General features: G+C 37.8%; 1 protein-coding gene across 1 annotated transcript; it reads right to left on the bottom strand.

The window, feature by feature from the left end:
* Nucleotides 1–2,647: 2,647 nt before the first annotated feature.
* Nucleotides 2,648–7,850, bottom strand: LOC117806814 (platelet glycoprotein V). Its single transcript, XM_034675880.1, has 3 exons — nucleotides 7,832–7,850; nucleotides 3,322–4,917; nucleotides 2,648–3,021 (listed from the first exon to the last, which is right to left on the bottom strand). The coding sequence occupies exons 1-3, from the start codon at nucleotides 7,848–7,850 to the stop codon at nucleotides 2,750–2,752; spliced, it is 1,887 nt and encodes a 628-aa protein (XP_034531771.1). The 3' UTR covers nucleotides 2,648–2,749.
* Between the last annotated feature and the right edge of the window lie 9,517 nt (nucleotides 7,851–17,367).

Genomic DNA, 17,367 nt, shown 5'->3' with positions numbered 1-17,367 from the left:
ACCAACATGTTTAGATATATACGATCTAATATTTTCAGTCGGATCACTGCAAAAACTCAAAATCTTACCAGGTGAATTTGTCTCATTTTTGTCAAAATGTCTTATCCCACTTGATTTTAGATAAATTTACTTAACAAGTAACATTTGAGGAAGATAGAGGGACTTGTTTTAAGACAATGCATCCTAAATATCTTGTTAAGTCAAACAATCTTGAAATGATCTTGTTTTGAGTTGTAATTTAGAAGAAACATGGTTTATTTTACATTTCATACATATTTCAAGCTGAGATCTTATTTGTAGAAGACGGAGAATCTTGATTTAAGACAAACACTTTACTTGATTTAAGTAAATGCATTTTATTGGAGAATCTATCAGAAAACAGCTCCATTGATAAAAGAAAGAAAGAAAGAATTATATATACATTATATCTCAAATTTAAAATTAAACTTTGTAATCTTATTTCAAGTACAAGATAATCTTAAACCTAGAGAAGTGCCGCTATAATACAACTCAAATTAAGGTGAATATCTCTCAAATGAAGGAGTTGACATGAAATGTATGAGTGCAAAAATCTTTTTTTGAGTGAAAAAATACTAATTGTTAGCATTCCTGGCTTATTCTGAGACACTAAGCTTTAAAATACTGGTCAAATGTTGCTTCAATTAAGTTTTCCCTGCTAATTTTAAGATCACAGTTTTCTAAATATTACGTCTTATTTTAAGAAATCTTACCAAGCAAATTTCACTTGTTCTGTTGGCAGATTTTTTTGCTATTGTTTGTGTTCACGACAACTTAAGGTGTGGCCTTGTTCCGATCAATAAATGACAACAGATGTTAGCTTAAAAAAAACAGAAAAAAAAAACAGAATTGCTGATGGGTGAGGCAGGAATTCCGTCATTATGAAAGTTTAATGTCTCAGCCTCAGAAAATCAAATCATGAACACAAACAAACCAAACATAGTAAGAGGAGAGAAAGTCAGAGAGTTATTTGGTCATGATATGATTTATTCAGTGAGTTATTGTAGATTTCATGAAGTTACTGTCAGCAGTGGTTTGAGTTGTGTGGTCTCTCACTGCAGTTGGAACATTTTACCACCAGAGGGAGACAAATAAAATGTGGTGGCTGGTGACAAACCCCTTAAAAATCTGGAAAACTAATGCACACCTAGGCCCAGTCTCACTGTCCTCCTAAGCCCTGAGCCCTGAGCCCTTCTTGAGTTAATTGACGTCAGTTGTAAAGTGATTTAGGGCAGGAGGCTGTGAGGGCTCAAAACCGATGAACTGGAATGGGACAGCACTTTGAGACCCTGCACGTGACCTACATGACGTCATGAAGCTCACCTTAGCAATATTAGGAATTTTTATTGCACAATTTTTATTTTCCTCAAATTCAAGGACCTTAAGAGACGGCTGATTGTCATGTGATCCAGACTCTCACCGTACAGACTGCTTAACCACACAATTTAAAATATATTAATAGGCTATATAACTATTTTATATAAATTATACTGTATACACATATGTGTGAAGATAAATAGATTAAGGCTGTTTTCCATATTTATACTCACAGGCGAACTTTTTTACCTGTAAGTTTCATTGCACCTTTCATGCTTCTTTTTTTACTGTTGCACTTTTTTTATTTCATGTTACAGTGTTCGTTTACCTTTCCATGCTCACGGGCTTCCACTGGGAATCCTGTGTGTCACGTCACAATGCTATGAACTCTGGGTAAATCCCTTATGCTAAGTCTGCAAAACTGCCCACTTACGGAAAGGAGGCATAAAGAGCATAAAAAGTCAGTGAGAGATCCCTCACACACTTGATGATTTGACAGTGGGACAGCCCAAAGCCCTCAAGGACTTGGCGGGAACGCGCCTCAAAGTCAGTGAGTGCTTGAGGGTGGACATTGAGATTGGGCCTTATATACTAGTATGTATAAAATTAAGCATATGTCACAGTGTCAGGTGAGCTACCTTTTAAGCAGTTTGTTATTGCACTTAATCCTCAACATGTTTTATTGCTAAGTGCAGGGTTTTTTCTTTATTATCTAGTGTGTGTTTTAGATATTATTAAGTGTGGGTTTTTATTGCATGCTTAATCATAGATTCAGTTTTAACTCGTGTTAATTATTATGAAACTCTTGATCAAGGTAATGTAGAACATTTATGAGGAAACCCCATCCCCAGTACAGAATTGGTGAACACTGGACACATGCAACCTCAACACACACATAATAAAGAAAGCAGTTTTATTTAATTGTTCCTGTCAGCGTGAATCTATGGCTAAATAACCTTTTTGTATCATGTATTTGCTGAATATTTGATCTTATCAAGTTATTCATTGTCGGCTATGAAACTCTAAAAAGTGAAATTTACAGTCAAACTTAAAATTACAAAGAAGTTTGATTTTCTATTATATAAGATAAACAAAAGCATAAAGTGTATACATTTAACAAATAATAAGTAAAAATGTTGTTAGCCTGCCTCAGTAATCAAAGTCATAGTTCTATATTAAATCAGTGACATTTTTCATTTTTGTTACCTCCAATACCCCAGCTTCAAATTTTTTCTGCATTTTTTTTTTTCATACTCCAAGTCCCACTGTCCTACTTTAACACTTGAATAGTCAACTCCACAAAACAATAGGAAAAAACATACAGCACACAAGAGTTATCTTTTACAAACTGCCACACCGGAAGCGGACAGTTTATCATGGTCTCATGCAACCGGTCTGATAGCTTGTTCTTTTTTTACCCCCAAGTTTCTGCACACTCAGCCTTCAGTTCGTCCATGATCTTATCGAGGCGGTGCATGCTGTACAAGGAAGCGAGAATTAGAAACACGCCTGCAGCCACGAGACAGATGTGAGAAAACATAAAGAACCCTGCCGTAACTGTATTCGAGGGAAGTGACCATACGTATACCCAGCCATTGTGAAAGTTATGGTGAACAAAGTTGGGCCGGTTCTCAACCACCATGGTGTCATAGAATGGAGGGGATATGTCATCAGGGACAGGAGTCTCTGCCATGGCAAGGAACAACAATGTATAAGACAGGGTGGAGGTGGTGGTACTAGCAGTGGGGGTAGTACTGGCAGTGGGGGTACTACTGGCAGTGGGGGTAGTACTGGCACTGGGGGTAGTACTAGCAGTGGTGGTGGTACTAGCAATGGTGGTAGTAGCAGTGGTGGTGGTAGTAGCAATGGGGGTGGTACTAGCAGTGGTGGTGGTAGTAGCAATGGGGGTAGTACTAGCAGTGGTGGTGGTAGTAGCAATGGGGGTAGTACTAGCAGTGGTGGTGGTACTAGCAATGGGGGTAGTACTAGCAGTGGTGGTGGTAGTAGCAATGGGGGTAGTACTAGCAGTGGTGGTGGTAGTAGCAATGGGGGTAGTACTAGCAGTGGTGGTGGTACTAGCAATGGTTTTGGTATTAGCAGTGGTGGTGGTACAGGCAATGGTGATGGTAAGTTGAGTTTGCAGAGATGTTGTAAAATAAGTGGCTGTTGTAGCATCACAATAGAAGAATGCCTCATCCTGCAGAGAGTCCAGGGTGTTGTCAACCTGGTCTATAGGACTACTACACTGAGTGTTATTTCTGTCTGGAACCACATGCTCATTCTTCCTTATCCATTTTGCAAGGCCTCTGATATCACAGGTACAATTCCAGGTGTTGTTACTCAAAAGAACCTCCTTCAAAACTTTATTCCACAAGAAAATATCTCCTGGGAGAGTCTGGAGCTCGTTTTCCTTCAAATCAATTATCAAAAGCTTTCCAAGGCCATGAAAAATGTCTTCTGGCAGGTTCTGCAGCTTGTTGTGATTAAGACGCAGTACTTTCAGCGAGGTTAGTCTTGAGAAGATCTGAGGGTGAAGATGATGGAGGTTGTTTGATTGTAAAGTGAGATTTTGAAGCTGTGGGAGGCAGCAAAAGAGGTCTGAAGGCAGCTCTTTCAGCTGGTTATTCTTCCCAAAGTAAAGACCCCAGAGTCCGGACATGTTAGCAAACAGGTTTGCAGGAACAGAAGTCAGGTTGGTTTCATAAAAATTAAACTCTAGCATGTAAGGCATGTGGCCCATTAGCTGGTGTGGTAGAGAAATAAGCGGGTTCCTACTCAGTGTAAGCTTCAGCAGCCTGGGCTTGAAGTAGAAGCTCTTTTCTGGGATAGTCTGGAGTTGGTTGTTGGACAGGTAGAGGAACTTCAAGTTCCTAAGAGGCCAGAACACCTGAGGAGGAAGGCTGCTGATCTGGTTTTGCTGTAATCTGAGATCTGCAAGGACAACAAGCCTGTCAAAGATCCCTGGTTCAAGCACCTCCAAATAGTTGTAATAGAGAATTAGTGTCTCAAGTTTAGTCAAACTGTGAAATATGGTAGGTGGGAGCTTCTTTATTGAGTTCCTGCCGAGGTTTAGAAAACAGAGGTTGGTCAGTCCATCAAAAATATCAGGAGCAAGATTTTTCAGTTTGTTTTTGCTCAGGCTCAGGTCCCGCAACCTAATGAGTCCTTCAAACATATCCGGAGCTATGGTTTCCAGCTTGTTGTCATCTAGAATCAGCTGCTCCAGTTCAGTCAGTCGGCTGAAAACTCGAGCAGGAAGGGTGGAGAGATCAGTGCTTGACATTCTGATAGACCTGAGCTTTGGAACGGCATGAAAAGCCTGAGGATTGATGGTGTGTAAGGGGCTTTTATCCAGACTGAAACGGGACAGCAGGCTCAGGAAATCAAAGCTGTGCTCACTCAGGACCCTTATATTGGTTAGCGTCATCTGAAGTTTGGTTGTGTTGAGAGGAAGTTCCCTGGGTACGTCTATGATGCCATAGCTACAAAAGACCTCAGCTTTGCAAATGCACTTTTTTGGGCAGTTCATGGTGCAGGTGAACTGAGGCACATTGAAGAGGACAAGAATCAGCCCCAAGGTACCTAGAGAGTTCAAGAGAGCAGAAATAAGTGCTTTTCTGTTACTTTCATTTCTTCACTTTCTTTTCCCTGAAAGCATGTTTATCAACTGACCTACACAGAAACGCTGCCCCAACATCAACCCCAAACATCATTACAACACATTACACAACAGCATTGAACAGTATGTGCTAATACAGGGCCGGCCTAGGCATAGGCAGTAAAGGCAAATGCTAGGGGCGACGCCCGTCCCAAGGGGGCACAATAAGGATGAAAAGTTTAAGAGTATAACAATATGAAGAAAAAAAAGAAAATGTGTTTATATATCACTTTATTGCCTATAATTTAATCTAATAGCATTTTCGTGGTAACAGCGTTAAAAAATAAGACATCAAAAAGTCTCTATTCCATTTTTATTTATCCAGGATAAGTATTATTTTTATTGACAGTTTATTGTTGTTTGTTCAGAGTTATTTTAAATAAAAGCTTTATCTTAAAATAAATAAAAATATATGTTAAATATTATTCTTTATGCTAACTTGAGTTTATGAATATTTTGACTGGTGTTGGACCTGACTGCAATACAAGGGGCACCAGTTAAAATCGTGCCTAGGGCATCAAAATGATTAGGGCCGGCTCTGCTCTAATACTTAAAGCTCGTGTGAGAAACTTTCAGTTTGACTAGCTTCCGGTGCCCCTTTTGAACAAAGCAGTAGCCCCTATCTTTTTACTGACATGCGTGAAAAATATAAACCTGTTTTGGTAGTAGAACATGTCACTCAGCATTAATCTTTGATATGAAAATTTAAATCACTGTTTTTCTTATTTAATCAGTTGTTTGTCATTTCAAACGTCAGCTGTGCCCTATGAACTGACTAATACACCAGTATAAAATGCAGAGAGAGGTATTCTATTGTGCTTCAATATTTTACCCAGAAGTTGCTGCTCGAGGTAACACGAAACCGCTTCAGTGCGTAAAGCATACAGGATACTTAGTGAGGCTCCTACACTCAAAAAAGCAACATGGTTGTCTGTTTTATCAACAGTTTATTTTCACATGATAAAAAGGTTTGTCTCACAGTTCAAATCATTTCTGATCATTGAACATACGGGCTGGGCTGCACAGTGGTGCAGTCGGTAGTGCTGTTGCCTCAAAGTTAGAAGGTTCCGGGTCCGAGTCAGGTTCCTTTCTGGGTGGAGTTTGCATGTTCTCCTTGTGCATGTGTGTGTTCTCTCCTAGTACTCTGGCTTTACGTGTGTTCTCTCTTGGTACTCTGGCTTCCTCGCACAGTCCAAAAACACGCTCACCGGGTTAATTGGTCTCTCTAAATTGCCCGTAGTTGTGTGTGTGTGTGTGTGTGTGTGTGTGTGTGTGTGTGTGTGTGTGTGTGTGTGTGTGTGTGTGTGTGTGTGTGTGTGTGTGTGTGTGTGTGTGTGTGTGTGTGTGTGTGTGTGTGAATAGTTGTCTGCCTTCCGCCCGAAGTCAGCTCCCCACAACCCCGAACGGGATAAGTGGTCAAGATAATGGATGGATTGAACTTACTTTAGTTTTGTTCAGTCAGCATGATTAATTAGTGTTATTGTACCATTCAAAATTAAGTTGGACCCAAACATTGCAAATAAGTAATGGTAATGTCAATACTTTATGTTCACTCAACATATTTACAATTAGTTGGTTCAACAAAATTGTGTCTCGCTAAATGAAAGCATTTTAATTAGGTGGAAATTCTTTCCATAATTGCATTACGTTCACCCAACAAATTATGACTTTGAGTGTAGCGACAACACTTTTTTAATGCTTTTCTCCTCCATTAGATTGTAATCTTGCATTCAAAGAAAACAGTGGTATACTATGAAGTCATACACCTTGTGGAGTGCTGGTTTGATTGAAAAGACTCCTCATTTTAAAAACGATAAGTGACCAGCAGTCGGGGATAGTTCATATCTCTATGAGTTGGTCAGTGGGTCCGCCTGTATCTCACAACAACCAACACTAATATAGGCTGAGCTCAACTACTGTTCAGGTATATGGCAGGGTAGCATTAACAGATGGTACTGATACAAGAGCTACACATCTGCATATAAACCTGGTGCATTTAAAATAGATTTTTAAAACAGAAATAATCAGTCCAGCTGCTGATGGTCTGGTTCGCTCTAAAGAGTCAGGAAGAGGCAAGTATTCATTTTAGTCTGTTTCATAACCCGATTAAAAATTCTCTCAGGAGCTGCCATGTACTTAAAATCATTTTTAAAGTGCAGTATGATTCCGCTTGCAATTTTATGCTGATCATAAAAAACTTAAGCCATGCACTTCTCTCCATTTGTTTTATTGATGTATTAGTGTGTGGTTGAATTGATGTTGGCATGCGGTGCTATTTTGTTGCCATGATACAAAGCTCTTTTAATCATTTCTACTATCAGCGCACACAATTAAATTTGATATCAGCTCAATTAGCAATGAATTGCACTGATCTTTTTACTGTTCATCCTTATGTTAATGTTTTCTTTTGTAGATTGTATCAAGCAACTAGTGCCCCCTGTGGACAAAGCACTACATCTGGTAAATTGGCTGATTTTGTCCTGTACATTTGTAGCAAATTATTTCTGATGGACAAAGAAAAAAAAAAAAACATATGGGCTACGACTGGCTACCCTGCAGCAGATTTTGCAAGTATTAAATACTATAACTGAGAACTATCAGCACTATAGCTAATGGGCTAGTTTGCTTTTGTTGCTCATTAAGAGGCATCACCATCCAAAAATATCTTATAGTAGCTTTAAGTTCAAATTTAAAAGTTCATATAATAATAAAGACTTGTTTTTATTACATTGAACCTTAAAAACATTCACACATTTTCTCTATCTCGGAAATTGTGTTTTAAAAAGTCTTAAAACCTGAGTTGGGATAAACATCAAAATAAGTTAAATGTAAACTGACCTCGGAAGTAAGAATCCATGATTATCTGAATGATGCTATGATCATGCTGCAGCGCTCTTCTCTATATGGCTGTATGAAGAGTTTGACACCCACTTTTTAAGGTCTTCCTGTTCTTTGCTCAAGAAAGACAGCCCAGAACTCATCCATCACATCACCAGTGGATGAGGAAGTATCCTCTCTTTACTTAACCCTCCTGTTTTGTTGCGGGTCAAATTGACCCTTTTTAAAGTCTATTTTAGGTAATATATGTCTTCCAAACCAGCTAAATGCAGCATAAAAATCTGGGCAGCATGTGACAGAAGAGGTGTCGTGTTAATTTATCAACATCACTTCATAAAAATCAAAACAATCAAAATGTAATTTAAAATAAACAAAAATCTATGTCATGTTAAACTATTGTATTTATATTTAGGGCTTTCCAGTGTACATTAAAAAAAGTTTTAACAGGAATTTTAATGAAAAACGAGTGAGTTATCCTCATTGAACCATAATCTGAGAAATAAAGAACACAAATGGACCAAATCTTGATTTTAATGGTTAGTAATGGAGTTAAAAATTAGATTAAAAAAAATGTGCATTGGGATTTTTTGGGGTTCTGCCACTTTTGGATAATTGAATATGCCCCGGGTCAAATTGACCCAGGAACATTATTGCTGTTCCAGAGAAACGAACATAACAGGAGGGTTAAGACGAGTACTAAAACCTCAGCATGACAATTACAAATACAAAGATTCTTCATTCAAAACTGAAAGCAGTGGTACATCAGACTTATGAACAACATGTACTAAAACTATCAAAGTAGAAAATTGGCCACTGTGCAGTCTCAGTCTGTACTTTAAAAACAATATATGATGTTTCTGGATTAATTCAATAGTGCATAATAGTAAAAGTAATACCAATAGTAATAGTAATAGTAATAGTAATAGTAATAGTAAGAGTCATAGTCATAGTCATAGTCATAGTAATAGTGCATCAACCTCCATGTTAGCCTTGTGACTTTTCTATGAGAACCACAAATCTATAGAACTTCAATTTAGGACTCGAAAACAGCCTATCACAACCACATTTTTGTCAGAAGATAATAAAGAAACTTCTAATCCTTCAGCTCAACAGAAAACATTACCAGTTGTCTTTTACTATGTTTGTTTCTTTAGTTTTGCTTTAAATGCTTAAATGTAAGGGATTTTCTTTCTTGTCTTCGTGCCTGTCAGAACTGATCAGCCTGTTAAACACCGGGAAAAACTTAACTTGACTCAATGCAGTGTGTTACTGCTTACTTGTATATGAGTGACAAGAGGGGTGCTGGGTCATTTCCTGTGGACTTATCTAGTCAGGATGGTCTCACCCCACAGAGGACGAGCTGCATGCTGTGGACTGCACTGAAACAGATAAAACTCTCCTCTGTATTGCGTCAGTCAGTCAGTCAGTCAGTCAGTCAGTCAGTCAGTCAATTAGTCAGTCAGTCAGTCAGTCAGTCAGTCAGTCAGTCAGTCAGTCAGTCAGTCAGTCAGTCAGTCAATTAGTCAGTCAGTCAGTCAGTCAGTCAGTCAGTCAGTCAGTCAGTCAGTCAGTCAGTCAGTCAGTCAGGGCTTCTGATGCTGTTGTGCGAAGCAGCCTTTGGGTATCTGTGTTGACTTTGTAGCTGATAAGGAAACACTCTACATGTAAATCTTGTAATCCCCCTTGACAAGTTTAAGGCCAATGTAAGTCAGTGTAATTGAGGAATCCAAACACCTTGCTTGGTCAGTATTTTGTCTTCTCTATGTTTGTGGTGTTTTATTTGTATATAAATCTCCAAGTGGTCTTGAAAAAAATCCTCAATTGAGAACTAAGCTTACTGACAATTGTTGTCTGACTTGAATTGCTTGATTCATAAACTTTGGAGCAATTTCTCAGAAGGGATAAATTGTAGTGTAATAGGGATTTGGAGACAAGAAGCAGAATAGATGTAGTCAAAGTGGCACATAGCTAATTATTGTTCTGTATTTGTCTTTGTAAGACAAAAAAGGAAATGGTAAATGGATTTTACACTACTTGTCACATTCACTCATATACAACACATTCATACACTAATAATAGAGGTGGTTTCTGTTGCATGTTGGGACTATCAGTACTAACTGAATCACATTCATACACCTCTACACATCGCTGACTATGTCACTGGGAGAAATTTCAGGTTCAGTTTCTCGTCCAAGGACAATTCGGCATGTGACTGCTTGAGCTGGGATTGAACCACCAACCCTCTTAGTGAGAGAAGACCCACTCTACCACTGAGCCACAGCACCCCAGTCCAAATAAGGTTTTTTCTTGTTTTTGTTTTGTTGTGTGGAACCCCGGAAAGACCAGCAACCACAATGTGGAAGCTATTGGGGATCCTAATAAATAAATTAAATAAATAAATAATGTCAGACAACAATTGTCAGTCACTGTTCTCAATTGAGGATTTTTTTCAAGACCAGCACACCGTTTGGAGATTTATATACAAATAAAACACCACAAACATAGAGAAGACAAAATACAGACCAAGCAAGGTGTTTCCATCTCTCAATTACACTGACTTACACTGGCCTTAAACTTGTCAAGGGGGATTACAAGATTTACATGTAGAGTGTTTCTTTATCAGCTACAAAGTCAACACAGATAGGTTTAGAAATACAGAATGAATAACAGTCTTTATAAAGTAAAATGGAATCTATCACTTCTGAAGAGTATGTGGTAGTTTTTGTTTTATTCCATTCTAATTTAATTGAGATAAAAAGGTAAAATAGCAAATAAATCAGCAGTCTCTACCATCAGTGTGTGAATGTATCGTGAATGGGTGAATACAAGAGTAGTATAAATGATCCTTATGTAATCTTTCTTTCACTTTCTCTTATTTTTTTTTTATTTTTTTTGGCCCACCTAGGTGTGCACGCCCTCTTTTACAGAACATGATATTAGCTGCCAATAAAAGATAGGCCAGAGTTCTAAGAGGGATGGTGATGGTTGCATGCATACAGTCACAAGCACAGAAGAAAAAGGTTTTCTTTCTTTTCTTTTGCTGCAAGAATAAATTGCATGAATATTTGACAGTTTGTGACAAACATGACACAAACCAGAAATATATATGCAGACAAGAAAAAAAAAAAAAAAGAGTAGTATAAATGCGCTTTGAGTGGTCAGAAAGAACAGAAAAGTGCTTTATAAGTAAAAGTCCATTTCACCAAAATCTGAACATGTAAAAAACTTGGGATCAAATATTTTACTTCTTTTATAGACACGTGTTTTCATAATACTGTAGCTCTTTATGCATATGATGTACCACAGAATGAAAGCTTGTTTACGTGTTCCAGTCATGTGTGTCAAGTTATTTCCAAATGAAAAAACAATGATAATCCTGAACGTCACCAGCTAAAAGCAAATCGCTCAACACTTTCTATTCTGCTGTTGTGAGTGCAGTCTGAAGTGCAGACTGTATAAACTCTTGTGTTAGTCATCCTCTGGGTGATTCCTATCTTTTTACAACAGCTTGCACATTATTTAGACAAAGTCTGTGATTCAGCTCAGTCACTCACTTCTAACAGAGCCACTCCAGTGTACAGTAATTCACCTGTCATCACAGACCTGCAACTCATGTCACATTCCTGCACTCTGACACTTGTTTCACTGTTGACAATAATTGTTTTTTTTTTAAGTTAAAGGGGAACAAAAGTCAGTATGATGATTTTGAATATTGTTTTACACTGAATATTTGAAGAGTTCATTTGTAAAAACAGATAACTCAGTTTTTATACATTTTCAAAAAACATATTTCTTTTTAATACAGATTTTTAATAATAATAGTGATGTAATTTCGACTTAGTCAAAGCCACCCAATTTCAATTGACTGACAATACCTGAAGCCAGTAATAGAAAAAATGCGTTTTTTGAAACGTTTTTTTCTCTGTTATTTTTTAAAGTGTTATCTGTTTTTGCAAATGAACTCGTCATTTAATGTTGTCATTTTATTGACAAGAGAAGAAACAAACATCCTCTTTTTAAAACCTTGTAATTGCTCAGACACAAGAAATAAACAGAAAACTCAATGTACATATTCACATCATAATTTATTTCTTTTCTAAAATGTACAGCAATGTGTTTCTAAAAGCGGTGGCAAATACAATGTTTGAAAGCAGTGGTACAAAAAAAAACCATGTTATGCACAATGCTGCCACAAGAGAGCGACAAAAGCACAAGCAGAAGTCAAATAAAATCCCTGCAGATAATAGAACGAAATGTGTCCTTGCCATCAAGTACACTTAGTCATGCTGGAACATCAAGTATTTCCAGTAAGCAGCTGAGTATTTACAGATTGAAGATGTACATCCAAAGCACTGAAATCTGTCTCCAGTGCAGTGGACATAAAAGGTTTATTGATAAATTAGATTATGATACATCTATATATATATTGCTGTGATAAATACAATGTCATTATATTACTGAATCTTAAGGCTATGTTGGGCTTTGCAGCAAGATTTCACAGTGGTGCTCGTCCTCTGTCAGACGCAGTACTTCCAGAAACAAGCTGCTGGCAAAGGAGGAAAAATTCACTTTTGGAAATGACATCCTAACTGCAGAATCTTAACACTGAAATAGTTATTTTAAAAAAAAACTATTGTTCAAATTGTATTCAATTTTACTCACGTTCTCCTCTCTTCCTGTTTATGGATTTGCCTTCTGCTAGATTAGCTGTGATCTCCCTCTCCAGCTCCAGGTCCTCTCTCAGTGCCCCTCAGCTATACAATCACACAGAGGGTGAAACACAGCAGGAGATAAGCGTCATAGTATAGTCAGTAACATCATCACAGGAGGCAGTCTAACAAGTTTTCTTCAGAGCACTTTGTTAACCACCCTTTTTTTCAGAAATTGAAAGAATTGGGTGCCAAATATAAAAGCACATGCACCATTTAAAAGCCCTCCAGTGAGTTCTGATTAGCTTGCAATTTCAAATTTGCTTCAAGGACAATCTGTAGATATCCTTACCTCTTCTAATTCGGCTAATTTATTGGCCAGCTCAAGACCTGCAGAAAGAAAAAACAGTCAAAACCAAAGAAGCAAGAAATTAACTGTCTTTTTTTTTAATCATAGTTTAATTATCTTTTTATTTTCTCTCACCTAGCGGGTTGTCTTTTTCAACCGGAACTAATCCCTTGTGTAGTAACAGTGCTAGAATCTTGCTCTGTGGATCTGTGTCTTCTTTTGGATTAAAAACATTGTTACCTGAACATGAAAAAGCAAATGAAATGCAGCTCTAAGAATAGTAAGTATCACAAAGTATTGTAAGTAGCATTTTTCTGTTCTTTCTGAAAAGTGAACCATTAAGCCCACAGTGGGAATATAAAGGGTACAATAGTTGCATGCAGCATTTTCATTGTATAAAGGCATAATAAAGTGACATTTCCGCATACTCACCAGGGTTAAATATGCTCCTTGCCTCTACATGTAGCACCCCCTGCAGTAGTAACAAACCCAGGAGTCCTAAGCAGCTGTTGCAAACTGTCACCCTATCCATAGTACTCATCCTACTATCTCAAACTAATGCTGCACTATGAGTCCGCCAAAGCAAGGCAAGAAAATCCACTGCCTCAGGTCCATTCTGTCAATATATTATCCTTTCAGGGGCCAGGAGGAGGGGCCAAAATGGTTGCGTACAAAATCAATAACTTGTCATCGTGGGTTTTGTCAATAGGCCGCCTTTTCACGAGGAACCATGGAAGTCTGAGTGAAATACGGGATCTGACGTTGTAGGCGAGGCCAGAACTCTTAAATCAGTCAGACAGGAGAGAGGAAGTTATCAATCAGCCTGCTGGTTATGAGAGGCCACAATCAGAAGTTGGCACTTGCAAGTCTTTTTCTTTTACATTAATTGCTCTCTTTAAATAGCCACATTGGGGAAGTAGATTTGATTCAGTCTCTAAGTGCATCATAGCTGCAGATGAGCGCCTCCATCTTGGCTGATTTGGAGCTGGAGGAAAATCCATCACTGAGGCAAAGCCAACTATACCCAACACCTCCTCAGTCCCTGGAGTGTGTTTTGTGCATCAAGGAAATCACATCTCATATCTCTGCCAGAGGAGCAGTGATGGTGTCTGTGCAGTGTTAGGAAATGAGCAGACTGAATTGGCTTCTGAGGGCCACCTTGGCTGCTTTGCAACCCTGTCTGACGTGACTTAGGAGTCTACTGACGACTGATGTCTCCCATCCAAGAACCCTTCATGAATCCATCACTTTGGTCATCAGGTTTTATAAAGATAGTAGCACAAGACCTGGCGAGGACTCAAAACAGCTTTGTGAATAAACCTGGAACACTCCATGTTCTGGTTGAGTATCAAATCATCTTGTTTTGGGTCTTGTGGAGCCACATAAGGCAAAATTAAATGCATCCATAAAATATATTTAAAAAATGGACAACCAAAGATAAATAGCAATTAAAACAAACAAAAAAGAAGTGCAACATCAAATAATGTAACCAATATTGCACAAAGCTACCAAATTCTCCAAATACAGTTGTAATTTAGGAATTTAGTTGTAAAGATCCTGTAGGAACTTTTGGTTGGCATAGACTTTTGTGCCCACTGTGGACAAAGTAGTACCTCCTGTCTCTTTGCTTATCTTTGCCGTATGTAATATTGTTTTTTGACAAAAATATCCCTGCTGTCGCTCAAATTGAATCTATGCTGTGCAAAAATGATACAAGCTTTATTAAAACTGTTGAGGAATTTTATTTCTCGTCAGTGATCATGTGTTTGCTTTTCTAGGTTGCATATGGCATCAATATAAGTTTTAGTCTGATCCATGATCATCTAAAAACCTCATCTTGTCTTACTTCTACAACATTAAGATTGTACATGATGTATGGGACAAAGCCAGAGGTTATCGATCCTGCTTCAGCTCCGACCAGTCCACTGCATCTTTATTGAGAGGGGTCAGGGCCATGGTGACTTGTAACACTGTATCATAGTCAAATAAAAAATAACTCTAATCCAGCATGAGTATGAACAGTCTGTTGGTGTGTACAAATGTTGGTATTAATGACATGCAAATGGACCAAAAAACTTGACGTGGCATTTATACTATTGTTCAACTTTTGGTGGACTTCCAGCTACAGAGGACTGTTCAAACATGAAACTGTTTTATCTTTACAAATCAAAAATGTAACAAGGAAAAGATGCGACATAGTGAAAACTGAAAGCCCGTTGTTTGGTCCAGGTGATGAGGGTGTCTTTTCAAATGAACATGCTCACAACAATTGCGTTATTCTCTACGCCTTTACCAAGTTAACTGTATTCGGTATCGTCTCACATGGTGATTCATTTCACTCTTTGAGAAGATGCACAATTTGGTTTCATTGTGTCGGCAGTGCAAGTCAGTCGTTATGTCTGTTAGTAATGAGGCATATATTTTCTCAGCTCTTCAAAAGTGTCATTTTGGCAGCTTTGCAGAGGAAAAGTTTAGCCTTCAGTTTGTCCAACAATGCGTTTCATAGAATACGTAGTGCAACAAAAATAAGGAAGATTATTTCAGGAAATTCATTGCAGTTTATTTCTGTTTTTCTGTTCTTTTTAGTATTTACACTTTCCCCCAGAACATTTTATTCTGGTGATCTATATGCTACCAGTAAGGGAAGTACATTAAAACAGGTGTGGCGCAGGGCTGTGCTACACACTGAACACTAGAGGGAGCATTAGCATTAACATAATTAAAATACCAGCCTCTGTCAGATCAAATCACCTGGGGTTGTGTGCGTGTTTTGTTATTTTCTGTGGACGTGTGAAGGCATGTCGTCCTAATTCAAATAAATATGTTACATATAGTTTGTCTAAATTAGGACTGTGGGAATATTGTAGCGCGGACTATCGTCCACCGAGTGAAGCTTTAAGCGGCAACATTATTTAGTGCCACAGATATGGCCCGAGGGGATGTTCTCTTGTGCTTCGTGAAGAGTTCTTGTCTCTGCAGCTGCAGATGTCTACGGTCACTAAACCTGTGGAGACAGCTTGTCAAGTTAAACATTTGCAACCAGGATTATACCGGAAGTGTGAGGAATCTGGTCTTCATAGTATTAATTTTAGTGTTGATTTTAGATAATGTGAAAAATTAGTGTATAACCTGCGGAGTGTTATTGAATACGTGATTTTAAAAAGGCATAAGGCTTTTACTTTATTCTCTGACAGATGAGCTTACACTGGCCTATGAACACAGGACATCAAGTAACAGTAAATTAACATTTGGGGTATAGTTGAAACATTACAATTGAACCTTGGACTTGTATATTTCTTGAATGAAGGTCATCAGATCATCTGTGTGTTGATGAAAGAACAGTGTGCAAATGGGGCTTGGATTGTCACGTGTGCAAATCACCTCTCTGCATAATCTTCCTTAGTTTGTCACAAAGAAATTTCAGTTTGTTTCAATCATTATTTGGTTTTGACAATGTATTCAATTTAAGTTTAGTTGCATTAAGTTTAATTCTTGGTTGTAGGCTTAGTTAGTATGTTTTATTTAAGCTTAGTTTCAGTTCAGTTTTTATTTGTTTTTATATTAGGTTGAGTTTGTTGTACTTATAAGAGGCAAGAACTAAAAAGAATTAGAAAAATAATTGTGTAATAAATACTCAAAATATAATACTGTTTAAGAGGGGCTTAAATATACAGAGAGAGAGAGAGAGAGAGAGAGGGAGGATGAGAGAGAAGGGGAAAGAGAGAGGAGAGAGAGAGAGAGAGAGAGAGGAGAGAGGAGAGAGAGAGAGGAGAGGGAGAGGAGAGAGAGGGAGAGGAGAGAGAAAGACAGAAAGACAGAGAGAGTGAGATAGAGAGAGAGAGAGAGAGAGAGAGAGAGAGAGTGAGAGAGAGAGACCCATCAGTCAGTGTGCTTGTCATATAGGCTTTAGTAAAGATATGTTTTTTGCCCTCTCATGTAGTATTATTTAGTTAGTTATGTAAACACAAAAATAAAGTTAATTTAGTCATCATTACTTTGTAAAACCTAATTTTTAATTCAGTAAGCAAAATTAGTTTTTACTTACATTAACGTTTGGGCACTGTCACCACAATGATCACCCTTGTCTGGATGTTTTCGTGGTAAAAACATCTATAACACCTGTCATGTTGCGGGTCAAATTGACCCTTTTTAAAGTCTATTTTAGGCAATAAATGCCTTCCAAACAAGCTAAATGCAGCATAAAAATCTGGGCAGCATGTGAGAGAAGAGGTGTCTTCATAAAAAAAAAAAAGTAAAATAAGATAAACAAAAATCTATGTCATGTAAAAATATTGTATTTATATTTAGGGTTTCCCAATGTACATTAAAAAAACGTTTTAATATTAATTTTAATGAAAAACGAGTGAGTTAGCCTCATTGAACCATGATCTGTGAGAATTAAAGATCACCAATGGACTAAATTTTGATTTAAATAGTTATTAATGGAGTTAAAAATGAATGTGTATTGGGATTTTTTGGGGGTTCTGACCCAGGAACATTATTATTGTTGTTCCAGAGAATTGAACATAACAGGAGGG

The sequence above is a fragment of the Notolabrus celidotus genome, chromosome 2 (genome assembly GCF_009762535.1).
Source record: "Notolabrus celidotus isolate fNotCel1 chromosome 2, fNotCel1.pri, whole genome shotgun sequence".
Taxonomy (NCBI): Eukaryota; Metazoa; Chordata; class Actinopteri; order Labriformes; family Labridae; genus Notolabrus; species Notolabrus celidotus.
The sequence above is the reverse complement of the archived record's forward strand: the minus strand, read 5'-3'. Positions and strand labels throughout refer to the sequence as shown.